Below are 22,011 nucleotides of genomic sequence, written 5' to 3' on the forward strand. Positions count from 1 at the left end.
GTCAAGGAAAAGATTGAGAGGCCAAGAAAGCGGGCAAACGGGTTTTGCTCATGCAGTGTAAACAAACGTGAGCCTGAGAGGATGATATCTGCTGGTTCAAATGTTCTGCTGGATGGGGTGACCAGGAGCTCAGATCAATTCCCTCGCTACAGTGTTTGTTTATTAAATTAGTTAATATAAAACATTGTTCGTGATCTCATATTCTTACATTTTCCTTCTCTTGTCTAGGTCGTTTTAAGCAACTAACTTTCAAAATGTTCTTTTTGGGCTTTGTAAGCAGAATCTGAGTTTCCATTTAAGTAACACATGGCAGAAATCCCACATAAAAATAAGCTAGTTGAAAATGAAAAATCTTTCACTGTTTTCTAACGCACAAAAACTTAAGCCAAATGTGAGTAACAGGATATATTCTTCCTCACCAAAACCTGCATAGTATCTCATATTCTCTTGGTTTACAAAAAAAAAAAGCGGGGGGACCAAATACAAGCTCAGTGACATTGATGGTGGTTAATGATGATGGAGAATCTCCCCCCTAACAAAAATAAAGGCAGGCCTGCAGAAAGGCGTCTGAAGTTTAAATTGAGTTTTCCTGCCAGCTGCTTTTAAATGATGATTTTGAGAGATTTAAATTGCTGTCATTTAAATCCTTCCCAAGCCCCTCTGTGTCTGCAGGAGCGTGTCGACAGTGATGTTTATTTTGCTTTTCCCACAAGCTCTTTTTTTTGTTTCCCATTCTTCTTCCCGAGCAATCCCTCCCGCAAAAGCTGTTTCTCTCCTTGTGCCAACGCCTCCCTCCAAAACCTGGACCCGTCTCTATTCCCCCGTCTCGTTTTTGCCGTGCAGGCTATATCCGAGAAGGTTTCCTGGCGGTGCAGCATGCGGTGGACAGAGCCATCATACAGTACCACGCCAACGCCAGCTCCACCAGCTTGCTGGAGAACATCACGGTGGTGGTGCAGCGCTTCCCCTACCCGGCATACGTCAACGACCTCTTCCTCCTCGCCATCCAGAACCAGCTGCCCCTGCTCCTCATGCTCAGCTTCACCTACACCTCGCTCAACATCGTCCGTGCTGTCGTGCACGAGAAGGAGAAGAAGCTGAAGGTAACGTGAGCAGCGGGACATCTGGGTGCTCCGCTCCCTCTGCGGCATTTCCCAACAGATGCTGCCTTTAAATTAGGAATAAAATCCCCGTCGGGTTTGGAGCCAGCAAGCAGAAGGTGGGGATGGCAGCGGATTAGCAAGCCCCAGGGAGGAATGTCGCTAATCCTGCCGCCGGGATGCGGCTCGGCTCTCCTTGCCGTGCGGCCGAGGCTGCTGGACCGAAGGGCTGGTGTTTCTCTTGGGCTGGAAGGTGGCTTGGAGAGGGGGCAACACGTGTGGATTCCAGAGCTGGGTGGATTCCAGAGTTCAGCATATGGGAAGAGAAATTTTTTGTCTTTTGAATGCAGGAACCCCCGCGTCTGCGTTGTGTTTGTGGGGGCGGTTGGGGCTCGGCCGGTGCGGCGGTTGCGACAGCAGGGCTGAGTGTGCCGGGCTTGGCTGCCCCGGGCGTCGGGTTGTCCTGCCCTCGTGGCCGTGGTGGCCCCGCTGGCATCAGCTGGTCTGGTTTTGGGTTCAGCTCAGCTCTTTGGGGAGATGTTCTCCTGCAGCGGTGGTGGCCCGGGAGGTGGGGGACACCGTGCAATGCTGAAGGCTGTGCAGGACCACCTAGGGCTGCCACCTCCCTCGCTAGTGCTTCAGGGAAAAGCCACCCCCACCGCCCCCCTGACCAGGGCTTCCACCTCACCCTGGCCATGCCTAGGAGGCGTGGGTGCAGCTCTGGGTGACGGCGTGCCCTCCCCGCAGGAGTACATGCACATGATGGGCCTCAGCAACTGGTTGCACTGGAGCGCCTGGTTCCTCATGTTCTTCCTCTTCCTCCTGGTGTCGGTGTTTTTCGTCACCGTGCTCTTCTGTGTCAAGGTGAGTGTCTTTCCCCAGGCCACCGCTCTGCAGGCCAGAAGCTCTGTGCTGGCAAGGCGCGGGGATGACAAGGCTCCTCTGCCGTGGGATGGGCTGTCCTGGTGTCTCGGGACTCCTCCACGTGTGTAACGGAGGCTGGAGTTGGCCTTTTCTGGAGCTGGGTGGGCGGCGCTGACCCTCATAGCTGCCTTTCACAGCAGGGGTGACCTCCCCAGGAGGGGGCTGGAGGGTGAGAGCCCCACGGGCACCGGGAAGGCCCAGGCACTCCATGCAGAGCAGGACCACCCTGCTCCCACAGCCCTGCGTGCCCTTGGAGGCAACTCAAGCCCTCCTCTCTGCTTGTACCCACACCATGAGAAGCAGGAGGTGGCTGCCCAGATGCTGAGCAAGGTGTCCCCTGCCTCTTAGACCCCACGCCACATGAGGGCAACCTGGATTTCCTCCCTCTGGAGTGGTCTAGGAGGGCCTGGGTGTTCTTGCCCATCTCAGCTTGTCTTTCACCCATGGAAAACATCAGGTCTTGGCTGCCTGCACGTGCCTGCAGCCACAGCCAGCTTCAGCAACCGTGGGCGTAATCAGATTTTCTCGGTAGGTAAGCGAACAGGGAGCGGTGCTCACCAACAGTGACCCCACGCTGGTGTTCACCTTCCTCGCAATCTTCTCCATCTCCTCGATCTCCTTCAACTTCATGGTGAGCACCTTCTTCTCAAGAGGTGAGTCCCTTCCCGGCTGCCTCCTTGCGTTGCTGACCTGCGGGGCTGGGGGGGTGTTATGGTCCTTGTGCTGTGAAATCTTTGGTTAATTTGAGTTGGCAAGCAGCTCTCGAGGTCATCGGTCCATCTTGCTCAAAAGCAGGGCCAGCACCAGAGTTATGTGAGGTTGCACAGGGCTCTGTGTTGGAGAACTTGCTTTGACATGCGGAGGGGGGGCTTTTCTTCCCTTTTTTGGCTGCATTTTCCCCACGGTGTGTGGGAAGGGATGTGAGTACTCTCACTTGCCAAACCAGACAAGCTTATGCATTAGGGCCTCATCTGGCTGTCTTGGCCGCAGGATGCTCTGGTCTGGGATGGGCAGGATGCTTCTGCAGCTGCCCACCACGGGGTCGGGGCCCGGCACTGCTTCTGCCTTGCCAAGGGACATGGGCACATCCTTGTCCTGCCCCCCTGTAACCACACTTTGTGCAAAAGGTTTGAATCTCCCTGGATGGGAAGCTGGTGAGAAACATTTGGCGGCATCACCGTATTATTGACGTTTTCCCTCCCGCTTTTCTGTTTGCTGGCAGCAAACGTTGCGGCTGCTGCTGGCGGCTTCCTCTACTTTTTCTCCTACATCCCTTACTTCTTCATCTCGCCCCGCTACGACCTGATGTCCCACAGCCAGAAGCTGGCATCCTGCCTCATCTCCAATGTGGCCATGGCCATGGGGGCTCAGCTTATAGGCATGTTCGAAGGAAAAGGTGAGCAAGTGCCTCCTGTCCGTCAGGAGAGGAGCCAGCCTTTTTTTGTGGTGGGTTGGGACTGGTTTGCATGTGGTGTGAAGGGTGGAAAGAAGTTAGGGAGAATGACTTTCGGGCTCCTAATGAGAGCAGGAGGGCTAATTGCTGATTGTTCCTGCAGGTCTTACCAGTACCAGGGCTCTGCCCCTCTGAACCCAGCCCCTGGCAGTCTAGGCTGTGCAAAATGCCATCGTCGCTTTGATTACCAAACAAATTCTGTTCTAACGGATGGGAATCCACTGCATTTCCTCCTTCCCAATAGATATCTTTAATTTTTGTTAGTAAGAATTTGCTGTTGGTTCCAGCAGCGGCCACGCTTTTGCAAAGTGGTGGCACTAAAAAGGCAGCTGCGGTGATGGAGGGGCAATGGCTGGAGAAGACATTGCTTCTTCCCTGGGCAGTTGCTGAGAACATGACGGAAGAAGCATGATGGGGTGGGGAGCCTTGAGATGTCAGCGTGCTTTCTGCTGCATCTTTTCCCTCCATCTATAGAAGGGATTGTAGAGCCGTGCGTATGCTCCTCGTTACCAAGCAGTGAATTAGGACAGGGGATGCTATCTGACAGTCTTGGAGAAGACTTTGTCCTTCTGGGGATGCAGAGGTAAACGGTGCCCTGTGTGTGTTGCAGGGACTGGCATTCAGTGGAGGGACCTCATGAAGCCCGTCAGCGTGGACGACAACTTTACCTTAGCCCAAGTGCTGGGGATGCTGCTCCTGGACTCGGTGCTCTACGGCGTGGTGGCCTGGTACGTGGAGGCCGTCTTTCCAGGGGAGTACGGCGTGCCTCAGCCGTGGTACTTCTTCTTGACGGTGAGCACCGCTTATGCACCCCTTCCAGTGGGCTTGATGGGCATCGCTTGGGGATGGTCCCCACGTCTGTGCTATGCAGTGGGCTAGACTAATGTACAAGGGTGGCACCGTCTGGCCTCCAAAATCAAGGGGTCTGCAGCACGTCCTCAGTAAAGGCTGATGCAGCTGTGGGTTTTTTGTCTTCTTGGCTTTAAATGTTTGTCCCGACACTTACTGGCGTGCAGGGTGTTAAGTGTCTCCGTGCCCAGGCGAAGGCATTGAAGAGAAGCCCCAGGTGCGAGCAACCAGATCCAGTCATTTGAAACTCCCCGAGCGCTGCCATCTGGGTAGACCTGGGCGATCTGCGTCCCGCTGCCAGCCCCCACGTGCTAGTGCCAGGGGATGGGTCGGGACTGTCACCCTGTCAGCTGAGCTGCCTTCGCTCTGCCAAGTCAAATGCTTGGCATCATCTTCAGCAGCTGTAGCTATGGTGGTTACTGCAGCTCAGCTGGCTGCTGAGAATTCATTAAGCCACAGCAACACAATCAGTTTTGATCCTGTGGATGTATCCCTTGTTACTCGGATCAGAAGGTTTTTCCTCCTCCCCTCTAAATTCCTTATCCCAGCATGGTTTTATTCCAGCATCCCAATCCCTCTTGCAGCTAGACCAGGGTGATGGAGGTACAGTTGTCTGCCAAAAGCCGCAGCAGGATGCTGATTTTGCATCCAGGAGTTGTTGAGTTGTTGTTGCCATGGGGATTTAAGGTCCCAAACACTTGCTTTCATTCCTAGAGAGCCAGGTGAAAAAAAGGCTGTAATCGCAGCAGCTGGACCCCAGGCTTTTTTTATTTGGTGGATGTCAACGTTTTTGGAGGGAGTGATTCTCCATTGCATGGGCTCTTCTGCACAGGGTGCTTCTGCCTGAGCAATTTTGCTTCTCATTGAAGTACTGACCTTTTCCATGGGAATGAAGATGGCAAAGAACTGCCTGTGTAATCATGGGCAATCCTGCTGTAAGGGAGAACCAAGGGAAGGCAGCAGGGCAGGAGGAGCAGTTTCATCCTCTGACCTGCCTGCTGAAGATGTGCTAGTTAGCAATTCCCAGGCCAAGAATTGTGGTCCTGGAGATCCCTGGGAGGCATCTGCATGGGAGGAGGAGGGTGGCCAAGGCTGGGGAGAAGAGATGGTCTCTGCCTTTGCCTGAGTTTCTCTCTCTCTACCTTCTTCCATCAGCCCTCGTACTGGTGCGGGCGCCCCAGGACTGTCGTGGGAAAAGAGAAGGAGGAGGAGGAGGACCCTGAGAAAGCTCTGAAGAGCCAGTACATTGAGGAGGAACCTGCCGACCTTGTGTCAGGAATCAAAATAAAGCACCTTTCCAAGGTACTGACTGCCCAGCACAGCACAACCACATCATAACGTCGTTTTCGTAAAAGTTGCCTGCAGGCAGCTTCCTTATCCTTTCGCTGCCCTCTTTGCCTTGGGCTGTGTTGCTTGGCTGCTGTAAGGCAGGTAGGGCTCTTCCCCAGAGCTGGCTGCATTTTGTTGTGGGCTGAAGCGTTAGGTACTTTCAGGTGCAGCGACATCTGTATTTAACCTGTTGACATCTGAATTTAACCTGAATTAGACCTGTTGTCTAATGCCAACACCACGTGAGCATCATGGGCTTTCACTGCCATGTGGAGCGGAGGGGGCAGATGTGAGAGCACTTGCCTCAAGTGCAGCATCAACTTGTTAACGTGATCTCTGCAGGTCTTCAAAGTGGGAAACAAGATGAAAGAGGCAGTCAAGGACTTAACGGTGAATATGTATGAAGGGCAGATCACTGTCCTGTTGGGACACAATGGAGCTGGGAAAACCACCACTCTGTCCATGCTCACAGGTAGGAGCTGCATCCTGCTCTGGGGCTGGCACGTGGCAGGGAAGGGCTGATGGTTTGATTTGCAAGGAGTTGAACCCCATCTCTGAGGTTGGGGAGGGGTTTTTGCTCTTCCCTGGAGCACCTTCAGTTCACTGAGCTGTTGGCCACGGATGCTGGGGTAGTAAGAGGCATGTCACTGCCTGGGGAGATGGAGGGAAGGTGGGGGTCCCTGGTCAGCCCTCCATGAGAGTGGGATCAGCCAGCGGGGGAAATGACAGCCAGTCTTTGTGTTGGAGAGCCCTGAGAAGGGAAAGGACCTGCTGTAGGATGGGTCTCTGTAGGCTTTGTCATGATAAGGCAGAGAAGGCATGGGCCAAGAACTGTTCTTCATCATTCTTGAGCTGCTGAGCTCCGGACAGCCTGTTTTGGCATGGTGACCTTTGATGGTCCTTTCTTCCCTGTTCTCCATCACTCTGTGTTGCTCCTGCCAGCCCAGGGTGCCCGTGGGACCTTCCCTGGAGGTCTGCCCTGGCCTTGCCTGGACCTCTGCCAGGCTCAGACCCAAGCTTACCTGCCCATTTCACTCCTTGCCTGCCCACTCTGGCAGAATTGCCAGGTCCACCTCCCACCTATGGATGCCATGCAGCCTGCCCTGTGGGCAGGAGGAGAAACCTGCCATGCCCCAGCTTGTGCAAGAGCCAGCTCTGACTTTTGGCAGAAAGCTGCATGTGGGGGGGGATGCTCGGCAGGACCCCCACCTTTCTACCGGCTCTTTGCCACCCAGGGTTATCCTCAGCCCTGAGCTGAGGCCGCTGCATTTCACTCCTCCCAGGTCTGCACTCTCCGACGGGTGGGCAGGCGTACATCAACGGCTACGAGATCTCCCAGGACATGGTCCTGATCCGCCGCAGCCTGGGCCTGTGTCCGCAGCACGACGTCCTCTTCGACAACATGACGGTAGAAGAGCACCTCCGCTTCTATGCAGGGGTGAGCACGGCATTTGGGGGGAGTGCTGCTGGGCCCCCGGGAGCCAGCCCTTGGGGAGGCACCCTGCAGCTACCCCATGGTTTCCTCAGGCTGGGAAAGTGTGGTGAGATCCATCAGGCAGGTCCAGAGGAGGCCACAAAAATGATCAGAGGGCTGGAACACCTCCTATGAGGACAGGCTTGGGGTTGTTCAGCCTGGAGAAGAGAAGGCTCTGGGGAGACCTTATAGCAGCCTTTCAGTACTTCAAGGGGGCTTGTAAGAAAAATGGGGACAGACTTTGTAGCAGGGCCTGTAGAGATAGGACAGGGGGTAATGGTTTTAAACTAAAAGAGGGTAGATTCAGACTAGATATAAGGAAGAAATTTTTTACGCTGACGGTGGTGAAGCACCGGCACAGGTTGCCCAGAGAGGTGGTCGATGCCCCATCCCTGGAAACATTCCAGGTCAGGTTGGACGGGGCTCTGAGCAACCTGATCTAGTTGAAGATGTCCCTGCTTATTGCAGGGGGCTTGGACTAGATGGCTTTTAAAGGTCCCTTCCAACCCAAAGCATTCTATGATTCTATGATAAGCAGAACAGCCCTTGCCTCCTCCTTCCACCTCATCTGCAGGCAGGAGCTCCCTGCTTGGCTGGTGGAGGAGTGGAGGGTCATGGACGACAGCGTGGCTCCGCGGAAATCTCATGCCAGCTGTGCCAGCTCCTTCAGCGTTGAGCAGGAGTCCATCTCTGTGCTGCCCCACTTCCCTGCCTCGGTGTGGAGGAGGGAGCGTGGTGGGGTTTAGCAGCCGGTGGTGGGAAGGGTCTTTGCCAGATCCATTTACCCTTGCAGGCAGGCTTAACCCTCCTTTCCCCCTGTCTGGCAGCTGAAGGGGTACCCACCCTCCAAGTGCCCCGAGGAGATCAACCACATCCTGAGGATCCTCAACCTGGAGGACAAGCGCCGCTCTCTGACCAAGGCGCTCTCCGGCGGCATGAAGCGCAAGCTCTCCATTGGCATCGCCCTCATTGGGGACTCCAAGGCAAGCATCTTCGGTGGGGCTCACCTCGAACCTTTCTCCCTGGGGCCAACGTAGGTCCTTCTCGTGGCTCTGAAGTTGTTCCTCACCTGTGGTGAGCCAGTAGGAGATGCAGGGACAGCAAGGAGGGGGCAGGAGCACCCCCTCAAAGGGCAACAACTCTGAGGACAATGCCCTGAGGCTGCAGTGCAGCTCTGCTGCCTGGTAGCTGCTCCCCAAATAAGATCAGTGCATGCATGTTGCGAGGTCAAGGCTTCTTCTGGGCCCCGGGCGCTGCTGTGCTTCTCCCAGCCCTTTTTGACCAGCATCCATGTGCTGCGTGCAGGTGGTGATGCTGGATGAGCCGACGTCAGGGATGGACCCAGCCTCTCGCAGGGCCACGTGGGACCTTCTGCAGCAACAGAGGAGCAACCGCACCATCCTGCTGACCACCCACTTCATGGATGAGGCTGACCTGCTGGGGGACCGCATAGCTATCATGGCCAAGGGCGAGCTGCAGTGCTGCGGCTCCTCACTCTTCCTCAAGCGGAAATATGGTAAGGGAGGAGCAGGCAGGCCGTGCTTGATGTCTTCTCCTTGCCAGAGAGGAGCAGAAGGGGGATATAGGGCAGGGAAGGGGACCCATTGCTCCTCGTCTGATGGCTGCTTGCTCCCCGTTGTGCTCTTCTGCCTCTTCTGAGGCCCATCCCCACACTTGATCCTGCAATTGCGTCCATGCCCAGGCAAAGCCATCAATGCTCTGCAGTGCCTTAGCATCCCTCTCTGCTCCAGCACCCCAGGGCCAGGCTGGGCTGTGATTTACCCTCCTCTCCCTTCTCTTGTGGCTCTGCCCAGGGGCAGGATATCACATGGTGATGGTGAAGGAGCCCTACTGTAACCTGGGGGAGATCTCCCGCCTCATCTGTCACTACGTGCCCAACGCCACCATGGAGAGCAATGCTGGGGCAGAGCTGTCCTTCATCCTGCCCAAGGAGAGCACGCACAGGTAATGTCATCGTCCCCTGCTTGCCCTCCCGGGCTGGCTCCCCTCGTCTGCACACACTGGGGCAAAGGCTCATCATGGGCTTGCTGGGAAGAGGAGCCACTCTTTGCATCAGCGCCGGTCTTGGAAAACTGGATTCGATTCCTCCTTTCACCGCCATTGTCCCCTGTGTCTGCTGGCGCATCACTCTCGTGCCCCCATGCCCACCGTGTCACTGCCCATGCAGCAACTGCATGGGACAGCACTGGTTGCTGGTAGCTGGTGACGGCTGCAGTGTGGAGGGTGGCACAAACGAGGCAGGCTGGTTTCGCTCTGAAATCAAGTATATGGTTAGCCAAGGCTGCCTGTGGCAAGAAGGAGCAGAAGATGGAGCCCAAAAGCTGCTTTTGGGAAGAGTGGGGTGCTTAGCGCTGCAGGCAGCCCCGGAGCTGGCTGCAGGACTCAAACCAGCTGCAGGACCGATGCCCAGAGGGTCTTAACCTCTGAGTGCCCCCTCTCAGGAGCATCAGCGTCTAACGCCTCGCTTCTCCGTTCAGGTTTGAGGCCCTGTTCACAGAGCTGGAGCAGAAGCGGGAAGAGCTGGGCATCGCCAGCTACGGCGCCTCGGTCACCACCATGGAGGAGGTCTTCCTGAGGTAGGCAGGAGGGGGGCTGGCCCCGGTGGGGTGTCATCTGGTGATGACCAGTCCCCATGTGCTTCAGCGGTGGTGCTGTCCTACACAGCTCTCCGGGGGCTGTGTTGGGTTTTGTCTCTTGGGTTTGGCTCCCCCAGCTCAGAACAGCTTGATCTTGTCTGGGTCTGTATTTCATCACCCGCTTTCCCTCCTGGCACAGGGTTGGGAAGCTTGTGGACTCCAGTATGGATATCCAGGCCATCCAGCTGCCTGCTCTCCAGTACCAGCACGAGAGACGCTCCAACGACTGGGCCATGGATGACTCCAGCAGCCTAAGCGGCATGACAGATATGACGGATGATAGCGGGGCGCTTATTACGGAGGACTGCTCCAGCATCAAGCTCAACACCGGGGTGAGTGCTGGGGGTTGTTGGTGCAGGCTAGTCTTGTTGTGCGTGGTTTGGAAGATCAAATGGGAAGATCAAATTCAAATCCGCATCTTTAGGGCAAGTGATTTTTAAGGTTGTGGGGGTTGGTCACTGCCGTCCTCTTCGTGTTAATCTTGAGGTCTACGGAGATGCTCCTGAAGATGTTCCAGGTGATCTAAAGTGGTTTTCACCTGCTGTTGCTACATCACTTGGGCTTTCCAGCAGGGAGAGGAGAAAAACCGTCTTCCTTCCCTCGCTAGGCTTGTGTTTCAGATCCCTGGCAGCCCTTCATGGCCTGCTGCCTGTGCATCCGTGATAAATTCCCCCATGCTTCTCAAGGGCATGTCTGAAAGGGAGAAGGGGAGAAAGATGTTTATGGGTTTAAAAAGCAAAGAAGGTGCTTGCAAGGGCTGGGCTGGGAGCTCCCAGGTGTCTCAGCCCGGTCGCTTTGGCAGGCAGCCGTGTTGCAGTAATCTTATTTGTGAACCTCAAATGCTGAGAGGTGGAGGAAGGTAAAGGTCATGGCTGAAGCTGCTTTTAACACCTGTTGTTGTTTAACCCCAACCAGCAACTAAGCACCACGCAGCCACTCACTCACCCCCACCCCTGCCCAGTGGGATGGGGGAGAGAATCGGAAAAAAAGTAAAACTTGTGGGTTAAGAACAGTTTAATAGAACAGAAAGGAAGAAACTAATAATGATAGTAATTACAATACTAAAATGACAATAATAATAAAAGGATTGGAATATACCAAACAAGTGAGGCACAATGCAATTGCTCACCACCTGCTGACTGATGCCCAGTTAGTTCCCGAGCAGCAAACCCTCTCTGTCCAACTCCCCCCAGTTTATATACCGGGCATGACCAGTCACATGGTATGGAATACCCCTTTGGTATTTTGGGTCAGCTGTCCTGGCTGTGTCCCCTCACAACTTCTTGTGCCCCTCCAGCCTTCTCACTGGCTGGGCATGAGAAGCTGAAAAATCCTTGACTTAGTCTAAACATTACTTAGCAAAAACTGAAAACATCAGTGTGTTATCAACATTCTTCTCATACTGAATCCAAAATATAGCACTATACCGGCTACTAGGAAGACAATTATCTCTACCCCAGCTGAAACCAGGACAACACCTGAGATCCCAAAGTGATGGCATCCTGTTGGGAAGTCGTGGAGTTTGATGGGCTGACCTGCCGTGCTGGGTGTCAAGCAGCTGCCCTGCTAATCCCTTTACAGGCTTGGCTGGAGAGCAGGCTCTGCTGTGGGCTCACAGGCTACAGGCAGGATGGGGAGGTGGTTTTGGGGTCGTTTCCCCCATCAGCTGCGTGGGGTGATGTGGCCGGCTGGGCTGTCCGCAGCTGGCAGGGCTCGCGTTGACCTGACTTCTCCCCTCCCAGTTCTACCTGTGCTGCCAGCAGTTCTACGCCATGTTCATGAAGCGAGCCATGTACAGCTGGCGCAACTGGAAGATGGTGGCAGCGCAGTTCCTCGTGCCTCTGATCTTCACTGCCTTTGCCCTCATCGTGGCCAAGACCTTCCCGGGACCCAGGGACTCCTCCCTGCTGAGGCTGACGCTGGAGCCCTACGGTCAGACCATTGTGCCTTTCTGTGTCTCGGCTGCCTCGGGTCTGTCGCAGAGGTTGGCGGAGCAGTACGTGGAGCTGCTGGACGCCCAGCATCAGTCACCGCTGGAGGTGCTGGGTGAGGGTTCACGGAGCACCCGTGGAGCAGGCGATGCCCGGCGGGGTGTGCAGGAGCCACGGGCTTCTCTTGCCAGGGCCCTTGGTGGGGGTGGCTCAGGTCCCAGTTGTGGCGTATCTGATGTATCCCCTTGTATCTTCTCCCGCACGGTAGAGTCCCACAGTTGGCAGGACCCCTCCTCACCCGAGCAGAGCTGTGTTCTCCTTAAACCTGTGTTTGTGGCCATCGTTGGGGGTAGGGTGGGCCACCAGGGCTGGGGCTGCTTGGGGTCTTTTCCAGTTGGCCCCCAGTTAGCTCTCATGTGATGGAGCCGGCTCATACCAGCCGTGGTGTTTGGCAGGTGGCCTGGAGGAGTACCTCATCTCAAGAGCCTCCGAGGAAGGGGGAGCCTTCAACGAGCACTACATCGCAGCCGCCTCCTTTGAAGGAGCTGGGAATCGCACAGCGGTCACTGCGCTCTTCAACAACCAGGCATACCACTCCCCCGCCACGGCCCTTATGCTGGCCGACAACGCTGTCTTCAGGGCGCTGGTGGGCCCCAACGCCTCCATCACAGTCACCAACTACCCTCAACCCCGCAACATCACTGAGAAGGCCAAAGACCAGCTCATGGAGTACGTCTGATGGCACGGCGCTTGCTTTCCTGCTAGGGCTTGTGACTTCCATGGGTGCCGATTGGCTTGGTCGTACTGGTGTCAGCGGAGGAGCCAGGCTGGAGCTTCTCAGACCCAAACATAGCTGTGATTGTACCCAGGAGGTCAGGAGAGCAAAGCTGTGTAGATGACTTACCTGCCTGAGCCTGGCAGCCACATCACCCCATGCACATATCTCAGTGGTTGGGTATTCCCCTCTAGATACCGGTTGGAGTTGGTTTTCCCTGGGTGCTCAGAGCAGAGGGGGCTTTATGGCCATACACCTCACGAAATCCTGCATCCAGGGTCTCTCAACCTCACCTGTACCAGAGGGGATGTGCGTGGGACCTTGCAAAGGCAGGGTGGAGGTTTGTGGTGTGCTAGGTGGGCTATGCGTGGGAGATCCTCATCTTACTGAGGTGCACTTTTATCATGGGGTGTTTCTTCTGCATGCTGGCTTGCTGGGTGAGCGTAGCCTCCACAGGAAGCACGGTGTGGGTGTGCTGTCCCCGCGTAGCCTCAGCAATGGTTTGTCGAGCTGTTCCTCTCCTAACCTGCCCTGCTGCTCTTCCTGCAGAGGACAGACCGGATTCGCAATTGCCATCAACTTGCTGTATGGCATGGCCTCACTCGCCAGCACCTTCGCTCTGCTGCTGGTCAGCGAGCGGGCCATCAAAGCCAAGCACGTCCAGTTTGTCAGTGGTGTCTACGTGGTCAACTTCTGGCTTTCCGCCCTGCTCTGGGACATCATCAACTTCCTCATCCCTTGTGCTCTGATGCTGGTGAGTTACCCCTGACACCCTGATATCCCCTTGTCCTCCCCTTGGGTGGGAGCTCTGGGTGCTGCTCCTCTGGGAGAGCTGGGATGTGTGTGGGTGCCGGGAAGAGGATGAGGCCACTGGCATTGTCTCAGTTAATAGAAAGGACCAGCAAGAAAGCTGTCCCTTGGTCCTGCTGGGAGCTGGGCCATGGCTAACCAGCTGGGTCAGTTGGCTGCAGCGGCTGGCAACTGAACACTTGGATGTGGGCACTAGAAACTCTCAAATACATGGGAGCATGGAGAGGAGTTCCCCAGATCTGCCCTTCTGCATCCCAGTCTGCAGAAAGAGGGCTTCCCTTGGGGACAGGCATGGGCCACTGGTAGGAACCATCTATGACGGGTTATCCAGTTCAGTGCGGTGCTGCCGTTACCTTGCTGCCTGGGCCGTTGAGAGAAGGAGACATTGCTTGCCGTCAAGACAAACGTGCATTCTCCTCGCATTGCTGTGCCCCAGGTGATATTCCAAGCCTTTGATGTGGAAGCCTTCACCCAAGACAGCCACCTTGTTGATGTGATGCTGATCTTCCTCCTTTATGGCTGGGCCATCATCCCCCTCATGTACCTCCTCAGCTTCTTCTTCTCAGTGGCAGCCACAGCCTACACCCGTCTCACCATCTTCAACATCCTCTCGGGCACAGCCACCTTCCTCGCGGTCACCATCATGAGCATCCCAGGTGGGTCACTGCCCTCCTTGCCTGCCCAGCGCTGCACCCTGCCGTCACCAAGATGATGCAGCCCCCAAGGGGACTCTTCGAGTCCACCCCAGAGCTGTGCCCAAACTAGCAAAAAAACCCTATGACAGTCCATTCTTACCCATTAAATGTGACAAAATTTGTTGGTTTTCCTTCTGAACTTGGAAGTATCAGAGTCTCTAAAACCAGCTAACTCCAATCTGTTGATCCTCCTGTGCTTCTCTTTCAGAGCTGGGCTTGGTGGATCTCTCCAAAACCCTGGATAAAGTCTTTCTCGTCTTACCCAATTACTGTCTGGGCCAATGCATCAGTGACTTCTACCAGAACTACGAGTTCATTCAGTTTTGTACCTCCTCTGTTGAAGCCATCTTCATCTGCAAGGCATTCAGTGAGTCTCTGTGTTGGTCCTCACCTGCCCGTCCTGGCCATCCCACTGTAGCTGCACTGCGGGGGTCTGTGTGGGGTGGGTGGTGGAGCTGGGCAGTATCACGGGGCCTCTAACCCAACCTCAGCAGTAGCTCCAGGTACCATTTTAAAGCAAAACTGGGCAGTGTTTAACACTCATAGGTGATCCAATTAAGGAATCTTTTCCTTACTAATGATTTGAAGGAAAATGTGGGCTAGGGAAAATTTCACAGACAAGTAATGAAATCCCAGTCCCAAGAGTGACTTGACCTCCTCTACGTGCCTCCACTGGGCATCTTCTGCCAGATCCCCACCAGACTTTAATCCTCTTGTGGGAAGCATTGGAAAGAGCTCTGGGCAGGGAGCCCAGTGTGGGCTGGGATGGAGATGAGCACTGGGAAGAGCTGTGGGCAGGCAGCCAGTGCGGGCTGGGGTGGAGATGAACCTGGCAGAGCTTTGGGCTCACAGCTTTCTCTGCAGCTTATCTGCCCCTTCCCAGAGTGGATTGATCCAAGTCTTGGTTTTGTTCCATCCCTGCTCAGATATCAGTTATCAGATGAACTACTTTTCCTGGGAGATGCCTGGGATCGGACGATACCTGACCTCCTTGGCCATCCAGGGTTTCTCCTTCCTCTTCCTCCTTTTCCTCATTGAGACAAACCTTCTCTGGAGACTGAGAACTTTGGTCTGTGGCATCTGCAGGCGGCGGAAATGGGTGAGCTGAAGCATGTGGGAGGGAGAAGTAAGGTGCCTTCCAAACCAAGCCCAGGAGTCCCTGCGAGCTGGAGACAGGTCCTCTTCACCTAAATCATCTTCCCAGGGAGCAGCCCTGGAGCAGGTTGCTTGGAGGGGCCAATCCTGTTGAGGGTATGGGTTGGCAAAGGGACTGAGGCATCCCCAGAGGTGGCTGATTGAAGGGATGGATCCTGCCCGGGTTGGGGGCGTTGGAGGAACCCATTTGTCCCACAGCAGCCAGGTGGCAGACTGTTTTTTCTCCCCCATGTTTAGGTGGCACTGCTGAACAGGGTGTCTGTGCTGCCAGAGGACCGGGACGTGGCAGATGAGAGGAAGAAGGTTTTGGAGTCACCACCAGAACTGCTGTCATCTCTCAGCAGCCCTCTGGTCATCAAGGAGCTCACCAAGGTGAGGAGAGCATGGCCTTTCCCGAGTATCCTGCTGCCAGCTGAGCCATGGTCCTCATGGGGCTGGTAAAGCCACCACTTGCCTTGCTGTGCCATCGGGTGGTGACTGCCGTGGTTTGTGTGTTGGTCTCCACCAGGTCTACGACAGCCGAGAATCCCTGCTGGCGGTGGACAGGATCTCCTTGGCGGTCAGCAAAGGGGAATGCTTTGGCCTTCTTGGCTTCAACGGAGCGGGCAAAACCACCACCTTCAAGATGCTGACTGGTGACGAGAGCATCACGTCAGGGGATGCCTTTGTGGATGGCCACAGCATTCTGGCCAACATCAAGAAGGTACCGAGGGCTGCAGGGGCGGAGGACGGCGTTACAAACAGTCCTGCGTCTGGCTGGGCTGGGCCACCTTGCGAGTGCCTCTGAGGAGGACATGGTTGCAGTAGCCAGGGGTGGAGGTAATATCCCAGGGACATCGTGTCCTTGTCTGGCCCAGCTCTCCATTATCTGGCCACGTGGAAGCAGTCCCCTCTCCATGGGGATGACAGATGTGAAACAAATGGAAGCCAAACCTTGCGAGGGTGGCAAACCCTTCATCAAAGGGTTTAGCTCCATAGTTGGAAATATGAAAAATGTGAGTTAGTGATTGCAGTCGGATGATGGTCTCTCTAAAACAAGTGGGTCAAACCTTTCCAGACTCCTGCTAGAGGTCTCCTTGCTGGGAATTGCCCACTCCCTTTGGAAAAGCAAGAGATGAGCGAGCAGGGTTCAGGCTTTCAGTTCAATCCTTGGATTCCTTTACCACTGTCAACCCCAGACAACATCAGGCAAGGAGAACACGGGGAAGGTCTGCCCTAAAAGCGTGGCCCTGCTTGCTTCCTCCCCTGGGACCCTGCCTTCTGTTGGGCTGTTGGCCCCAGAGGAGACCAGGATATGGGGAAGGTACAGACCCCCCAGTGCTTCCTTCTCCTGAGAGCCTGGGCCACCTGAAATGGCCCCTTGCAATGAGGCACCAGCGTGGGAAACACAGCGTGAGACCACACAGTTGCCGTTCTGAGGTGTCCTGCATGTGTCCATCCCCGCCAGACTGGCTGCTCCAGCGGCTAGGGAATTTCCCTCTCGTTTCACCTGAGCTTTTGGAGCTGCAGCTCAGTCCCCATCACTTTGAGCAAAAACCCTGCAGAGGTGCAGCAAAGCCCTGTGGGTGCCAAGGCATCTTCTGGCTTGGACACCTCCTTGCAAAGACCTGCCCGTGAGCTAATCCCCGTTGGGTTCCTCTTGCCCCAAGGTCCAGCAGCGGATCGGCTACTGCCCGCAGTTCGATGCCCTCCTGGACCACATGACGGGCCGCGAGACCCTGAGCATGTACGCCCGCCTGCGGGGCATCCCCGAGCGCTACATCGGCAGCTGCGTGGAGAACATGCTGAGGGGGCTGCTCCTGGAGCCCCACGCCGACAAGCTCGTGAGGACCTACAGGTGAGAGGAGACGTGCAGACACCCCACGCTCTCTACCCCTCATCTTGTGGGGCTCTCCCTGGGCTCATGTCAGGTCTCTGTCCCCATTCCCGTCTTCTGCCACAGCGGTGGTAACAAGCGGAAGCTGAGCGCTGGTATTGCCCTCATCGGTGGTCCCCCTGTGATCTTCCTGGATGAGCCCTCCACCGGCATGGACCCCGTGGCCCGCCGTTTGCTCTGGGATGCAGTGACGCGGACGCGGGAGTGTGGCAAATCCATCATCTTCACCTCCCACAGGTGACACTTGTCCGGGCAGGGCTTGGCCTGAGAGATCAGGGAGCGGCCAGGAGGGTGATGGGGTCCAGGGGATGGGACCCACCTCCACGGCGTGGTGGGTGGGCACTCCCACAGCCAGCAGGAGCTGGCTTCTACCCAAATCTCCCTCCTCCAAAAGCCCAGAGAGGAGAGAACCCACCTCCAGCCCCTTCCCAGAAGCTTCGGCTGTTCTCTCGCGCTGCTCCTGCCCTGCTGAACAAGTCCTCTTCTGTCCCGCAGCATGGAGGAGTGCGAGGCCCTGTGCACGCGGCTGGCCATCATGGTGAACGGGCAGTTCAAATGCCTGGGCAGCCCCCAGCACCTCAAAAGCAAGTTTGGCAGCGGCTACACCTTGCTGGCCAAAACGCGGAGTGAGGAGGAGGGCGAGCTGCAGGCTTTCAAGGCCTTCGTGGAGAAGACTTTCCCAGGTACCATCAAGTGCTGGAGTGGTTGCTCTCCAGGGGAGGGCAGGGTGCTGCTTGTGAGCTTCAGCGAGTTTCCTAACTCAGAGCCTCTCCTTGCTCCTCTCTCCCAGGCAGTGTCCTGAAACACGAGCACCAGGGCATGGTCCATTATCACTTGACCAACAAGAACCTCAGCTGGGCACAGGTAAGGGGGTGTTGGAGCACGTCCCACCCCTTGGCAGGAGGCTGGAGGGGCAGCCCTGTTCCTGCCCCTTCGCATGCTCTTGCTGCTTTGCTTTTACGCTCAGCTCATCTCCCTTTTCTTCCAGAGCCATGCTCTGTCCAAAATCCAGGTGATTTATAAAAAACAAGCTAATTAAATAGTGGTTTTTCTCCCTGACCCTTTCCCACCTCCTGGCCCAAACAGGTCTCCTGCATGTAAGGTCAGTGTGCGAGCACCCAGGACGCACCGTGCATGCTGAGCCGGGACCACTCCATCCCACCCCCCCGAACTGGCTGCCCTTGACCACAGCCCTCCAGGGGGAAGGCAGGGTCTCCCTGGGGAGCAAGAGCTGATTTTGCCTTTGTTTGTACATCTCAAAATACTTCATGAAGGCTCTGGAGGGTGCTGGAAGGGATGTGTTTGGTAGCTGCATCCCTCCTACCCTGCATCTCCCTGCTGGGTCCTGTCCCACCTGGGGCTACGGGCATCGCCTTTACCGAGCCACAGACCCCATTGGTTCCCAGCCCAGGGATATTTATTAAAAAAAATATATATATATAGTATATAACTATCTGTATACAGTATGCATAGATAATTATATATATAGTATATACAGATAGTCATATACTATCTATATATAAATATAGATACTATACAGATATGTATCTATATAGTATACAGGTTGCTTTTATGTACAGTATGTAAGTATATATATATAGGTTTTTATATATATCTGTATGCTATATACTTTAAAGTATATAGTATAGTGTATAGTATACAGTATAGAGTATATATACTATATAGAGGACATAGTATACAGATTATATAAAAACTATATATACTAAATATATAAAAACTAGCTGTATACTATATACAGATAGTTAATGTATAGATTATATATATATTATACTATATAGGTTTTATACATTATACATATATTTTATATATATAATGTATTGAGCAGAAACCTTGGGCTGGGATCCCAGCCCAGGGATATATATAAAAACCCATACATATATATATGTGTATGTATGTATCTTAGATATATATGTAAAATATATATACACACAACATATCTTTTTAAATGGTGTCAGGTACTCTGCTAAATAGTCCATCTCCTGGCTTCCCACCGCCCTCCTGCCAGGGAAGGTATCGCTTCCCCCAGGTCTCCCTGGAGGAAAAAGCTGCCTCTGCTTTCTCAGTCGCAACTTGGGGTACGGTAGCCGAGGTACCCTGCAATAACTGCTGTGCCATCCCTTGCAGGTCTTCGGGGCCTTGGAGAAAGCCAAAGAGAAGTATCGCTTGGAAGACTATTCGGTGAGCCAGATATCCCTGGAGCAAGTCTTCATGAGCTTCACTCGCTTCCAGCACTACACAGAGGACAGAGGGAAATGAGCAGAAGCCCCCACTGGTGCCCTTCGTCATGGACTGGCGCTGCTGCCTATACATAGTATATAGAGAGACAGTAATTTATATATCGGCGTGTCTTAAATAATGTATAAATGTAAGAAACTTTTCACCGGGGAGGGGGGAGAGGATGGCGTCGTACCTTCTGCCGTCGGGAACGCAAGTGGCGCGTGCGCATCGCGTGCCGCCGCAGTGCCGGCGCGCGTCTGTGTGTGTGAGCGTGTGTGTGCATGTGGCACTTCCACTCTCTAGCCTTCATTCCCATCTATACAGCAAAAAAAGAAAAAAAAAAGCCCAAAAAGCAGGGGGAAGCCTGGATGGGTGGAGATGGGCGTTGGGGATTGGGCTGGCAGAGGAGGAGCGGGATGCTGTCCCCAACCAGCACCGTGCTCTTCCCGCCGACCCTTTTCCCTGCCCAACGCTCGCACCCATCAGGACGCTGCTTCGTGGTCTTCGCCCGCATGTCGACGTGTATTGTTAGGTGGTTTGCTCGTGGTATAACAGGAGGCTGTCAAATAGCTTAGATCCAAACCGTTCTTTGCTGGGTTAATTAGGATGCGCCGTGGTTGCCCTTAGAAGCACTTAGCGTCTAGCTGGAGAGGACAGGGCCAGCCTCCCGGCTGTCCCCTGTGTGTGCCAGGGACGAGCCTCCGTCTCCTTTAACCTCTTAGAAAACCCTGTTCCCCTCCTGCCTGCTTACCCAGGAGTGGAGGCCAGCTGGTCCCGAGGAGCTGGCACCGGCCCGAGCTGGCTGCGCGGTGCCGGGTGCTGGCGCTGGGCACGAGGGAGGATGTGTTAATGGAGAAGTGCCCAGAGCTCGGGCCCTTGCTACAGCATGGGATGGGTACGGCTGCAGAACCAGAGCTCGGGCTGAAGGGTGAGAGGTGTCGCAGGGTGCCTGGGGACGCTGCTGGGCTCGTTATTGCGTCCACGACAAAAGGTTTAACCAGCAGCACCGCCATGCAGCCGCAGGACTGGTTTGGAAGACCAGCGATGTTCTCGCTGAGCCCGTGTCCTGCTGCGTTCTCCCCTTACACCCCCCGCAGCTCCGACCAGAGCATGCCCGTCCCCTGTCCCCCTCCTCGTCCCCATCCCTTCTGCACCACGCCGGGCTGCTCCGGCAGCAGGCAGGGAGCAAAGGCACTGTCCTGCCCTTGCCCAGCCATGGGCGACGCTGCTGGGCACGGTGCGTTAGGCACCAGCACTGCCCGCGCCGAGTCGGAGGTGGCAACTGGGATTTCTTTTTGGCGTTTCCCAGTGGCTGGGTTGCTTTTTTTGTTTGTTCGTTTGTTTTAAACCGTGTTGATTCTCGTCTGTCCTTAACTAGTCCCTGTGTCACCTGGGGCAGTCCCCTTTGGGCCGGCTGCTCCGCGATCAATGCAGAGCTATTTGCACTATAGTAATACACACAATTGCACATAACTAAATGAATTAGTATTTATGGCAAGGGGTGCTGATTCCCTTCTAGTGATTGCATTGTCAGGGGTTGGGTTATATTTTTGGGTTGGGTTTTTGTTTTGTTCCTGTGACTGACTCATTCTTTCCTGTTCCATTTTTTTCCCCTTTGCCTAATGTTGTTGTTCAAAATGATGGTGCATCATGTTACTAAGAATTTCCCTGGATCTTAACGATGTGTGTTTTTATTAGTACGTAGCCAGCAGGTGAATGGCATCCCTGGACCGCCTTGGAGCCCTTCAGAGCTGCTGGCGTGGAGGGTTTGTTCCCTGGGAGCATCCCTGCCCATAGCAGAGCCAGCCCCTGCCAGGGGCACCATGCAGTGGAAAAAAACCCAGCACCAGCAACCTTCCTGAGGGCAGTGCCTGTGCAAGGAAAGGGGGGAGATGCTTTCTGGTGGGAGGGTGCCTGGAGTCACCAGGAACATGCTAGGACTCCCAGTAACGGGGTTCTTTTTTTGGAAGGGGAGATACAGCAGCACGTAGCAGAGCAGCCAGAGCTTTGCCTGGGATGAGGAGCAGTGGGAAAGAGGGGGTTGCAGGAGGGTGAGATGCCAAATTGCCATGGGCTGGCAGCACCCTGAGCACAGCAGCAATAGGCAGGAGAGCCAAAAATCACGCCCCCTGCCCCAGCATCTGTCCCATTGGGGTACTGGTGACCCCCCTGCAAGGCTTGGTCCTGGGGCAGGTGGCACAGATGCACCATAACCCCCACAACGCCCACGAACGTCATGGTAGAGGAGTCAGTGACAAGGATGGCAGCCCCTGGCACCAGCCCACCACTGCTGGGGCCATCTTGGCTCAAACAAAGAAAACCTTAACAAAGCAGCATTTTTTGGTCATATGGTGCTGTAACAACCCTCCCCTCTCCCCAAGGCAGGACCCGCCAGCCGTGCACGGTGCTGCTCACTATTTCGGTTACAGCCGCAGTGCCCAGTCGCACCAGCCCCGGGGGCAAGAGGCAGGACCAGGATTGCTCACCGGATCGGCGCTGCTGCTGGGGGTCAGCCAGGTTTTGTCCTGGCAGGGGCACGGCTGCTGTTGGCAACGCTTTGGCCTCCAGGCTGGGGTGGCCACGTGCAGTGGGCGAAGCATCGCAGGTCCCAGGCAGCTGCTGCTCCCCTCTGGCTGCAGTGTGGTTGTTATTACCATCATAGGAATAATAAAGATGATTTTTTTTTTTTTTCCAGTGGGTGTTTCCTGGCCTCCTTTGGAGTCAGAGAGCAACTCCAGCCCTGGT

General features: G+C 55.1%; 1 protein-coding gene across 4 annotated transcripts in view; it reads left to right on the top strand.

Moving 5' to 3' along the window:
- ABCA3 (ATP binding cassette subfamily A member 3) overlaps window positions 1-21,956 on the top strand; it is a 32,978-nt gene extending 11,022 nt beyond the window's left edge. For 2 of the 4 annotated variants that reach the window (XM_075018285.1, XM_075018286.1), the window contains exons 6-31: window positions 844-1,103; window positions 1,848-1,964; window positions 2,557-2,677; window positions 3,247-3,420; window positions 4,088-4,269; window positions 5,482-5,628; window positions 5,998-6,127; window positions 6,939-7,093; window positions 7,957-8,112; window positions 8,435-8,645; window positions 8,944-9,094; window positions 9,628-9,726; window positions 9,926-10,118; window positions 11,529-12,066; window positions 12,173-12,446; window positions 13,042-13,246; window positions 13,739-13,958; window positions 14,206-14,364; window positions 14,924-15,096; window positions 15,390-15,524; window positions 15,661-15,855; window positions 16,802-16,989; window positions 17,095-17,265; window positions 17,524-17,711; window positions 17,819-17,892; window positions 19,174-21,956. In XM_075018285.1, the coding sequence (XP_074874386.1) occupies window positions 844-1,103; window positions 1,848-1,964; window positions 2,557-2,677; window positions 3,247-3,420; window positions 4,088-4,269; window positions 5,482-5,628; window positions 5,998-6,127; window positions 6,939-7,093; window positions 7,957-8,112; window positions 8,435-8,645; window positions 8,944-9,094; window positions 9,628-9,726; window positions 9,926-10,118; window positions 11,529-12,066; window positions 12,173-12,446; window positions 13,042-13,246; window positions 13,739-13,958; window positions 14,206-14,364; window positions 14,924-15,096; window positions 15,390-15,524; window positions 15,661-15,855; window positions 16,802-16,989; window positions 17,095-17,265; window positions 17,524-17,711; window positions 17,819-17,892; window positions 19,174-19,305 (4,748 nt within the window). In that variant the 3' untranslated portion in view covers window positions 19,306-21,956. The remainder of the gene's footprint in view (window positions 1-843; window positions 1,104-1,847; window positions 1,965-2,556; window positions 2,678-3,246; window positions 3,421-4,087; window positions 4,270-5,481; window positions 5,629-5,997; window positions 6,128-6,938; window positions 7,094-7,956; window positions 8,113-8,434; window positions 8,646-8,943; window positions 9,095-9,627; window positions 9,727-9,925; window positions 10,119-11,528; window positions 12,067-12,172; window positions 12,447-13,041; window positions 13,247-13,738; window positions 13,959-14,205; window positions 14,365-14,923; window positions 15,097-15,389; window positions 15,525-15,660; window positions 15,856-16,801; window positions 16,990-17,094; window positions 17,266-17,523; window positions 17,712-17,818; window positions 17,893-19,173) is intronic. The other 2 variants (XM_075018287.1, XM_075018288.1) reach the window with 1 other exon arrangement.
- Window positions 21,957-22,011: the final 55 nt, after the last annotated feature.

Source organism: Buteo buteo, chromosome 29, assembly GCF_964188355.1.
Source record: "Buteo buteo chromosome 29, bButBut1.hap1.1, whole genome shotgun sequence".
NCBI classification, from domain to species: Eukaryota; Metazoa; Chordata; class Aves; order Accipitriformes; family Accipitridae; genus Buteo; species Buteo buteo.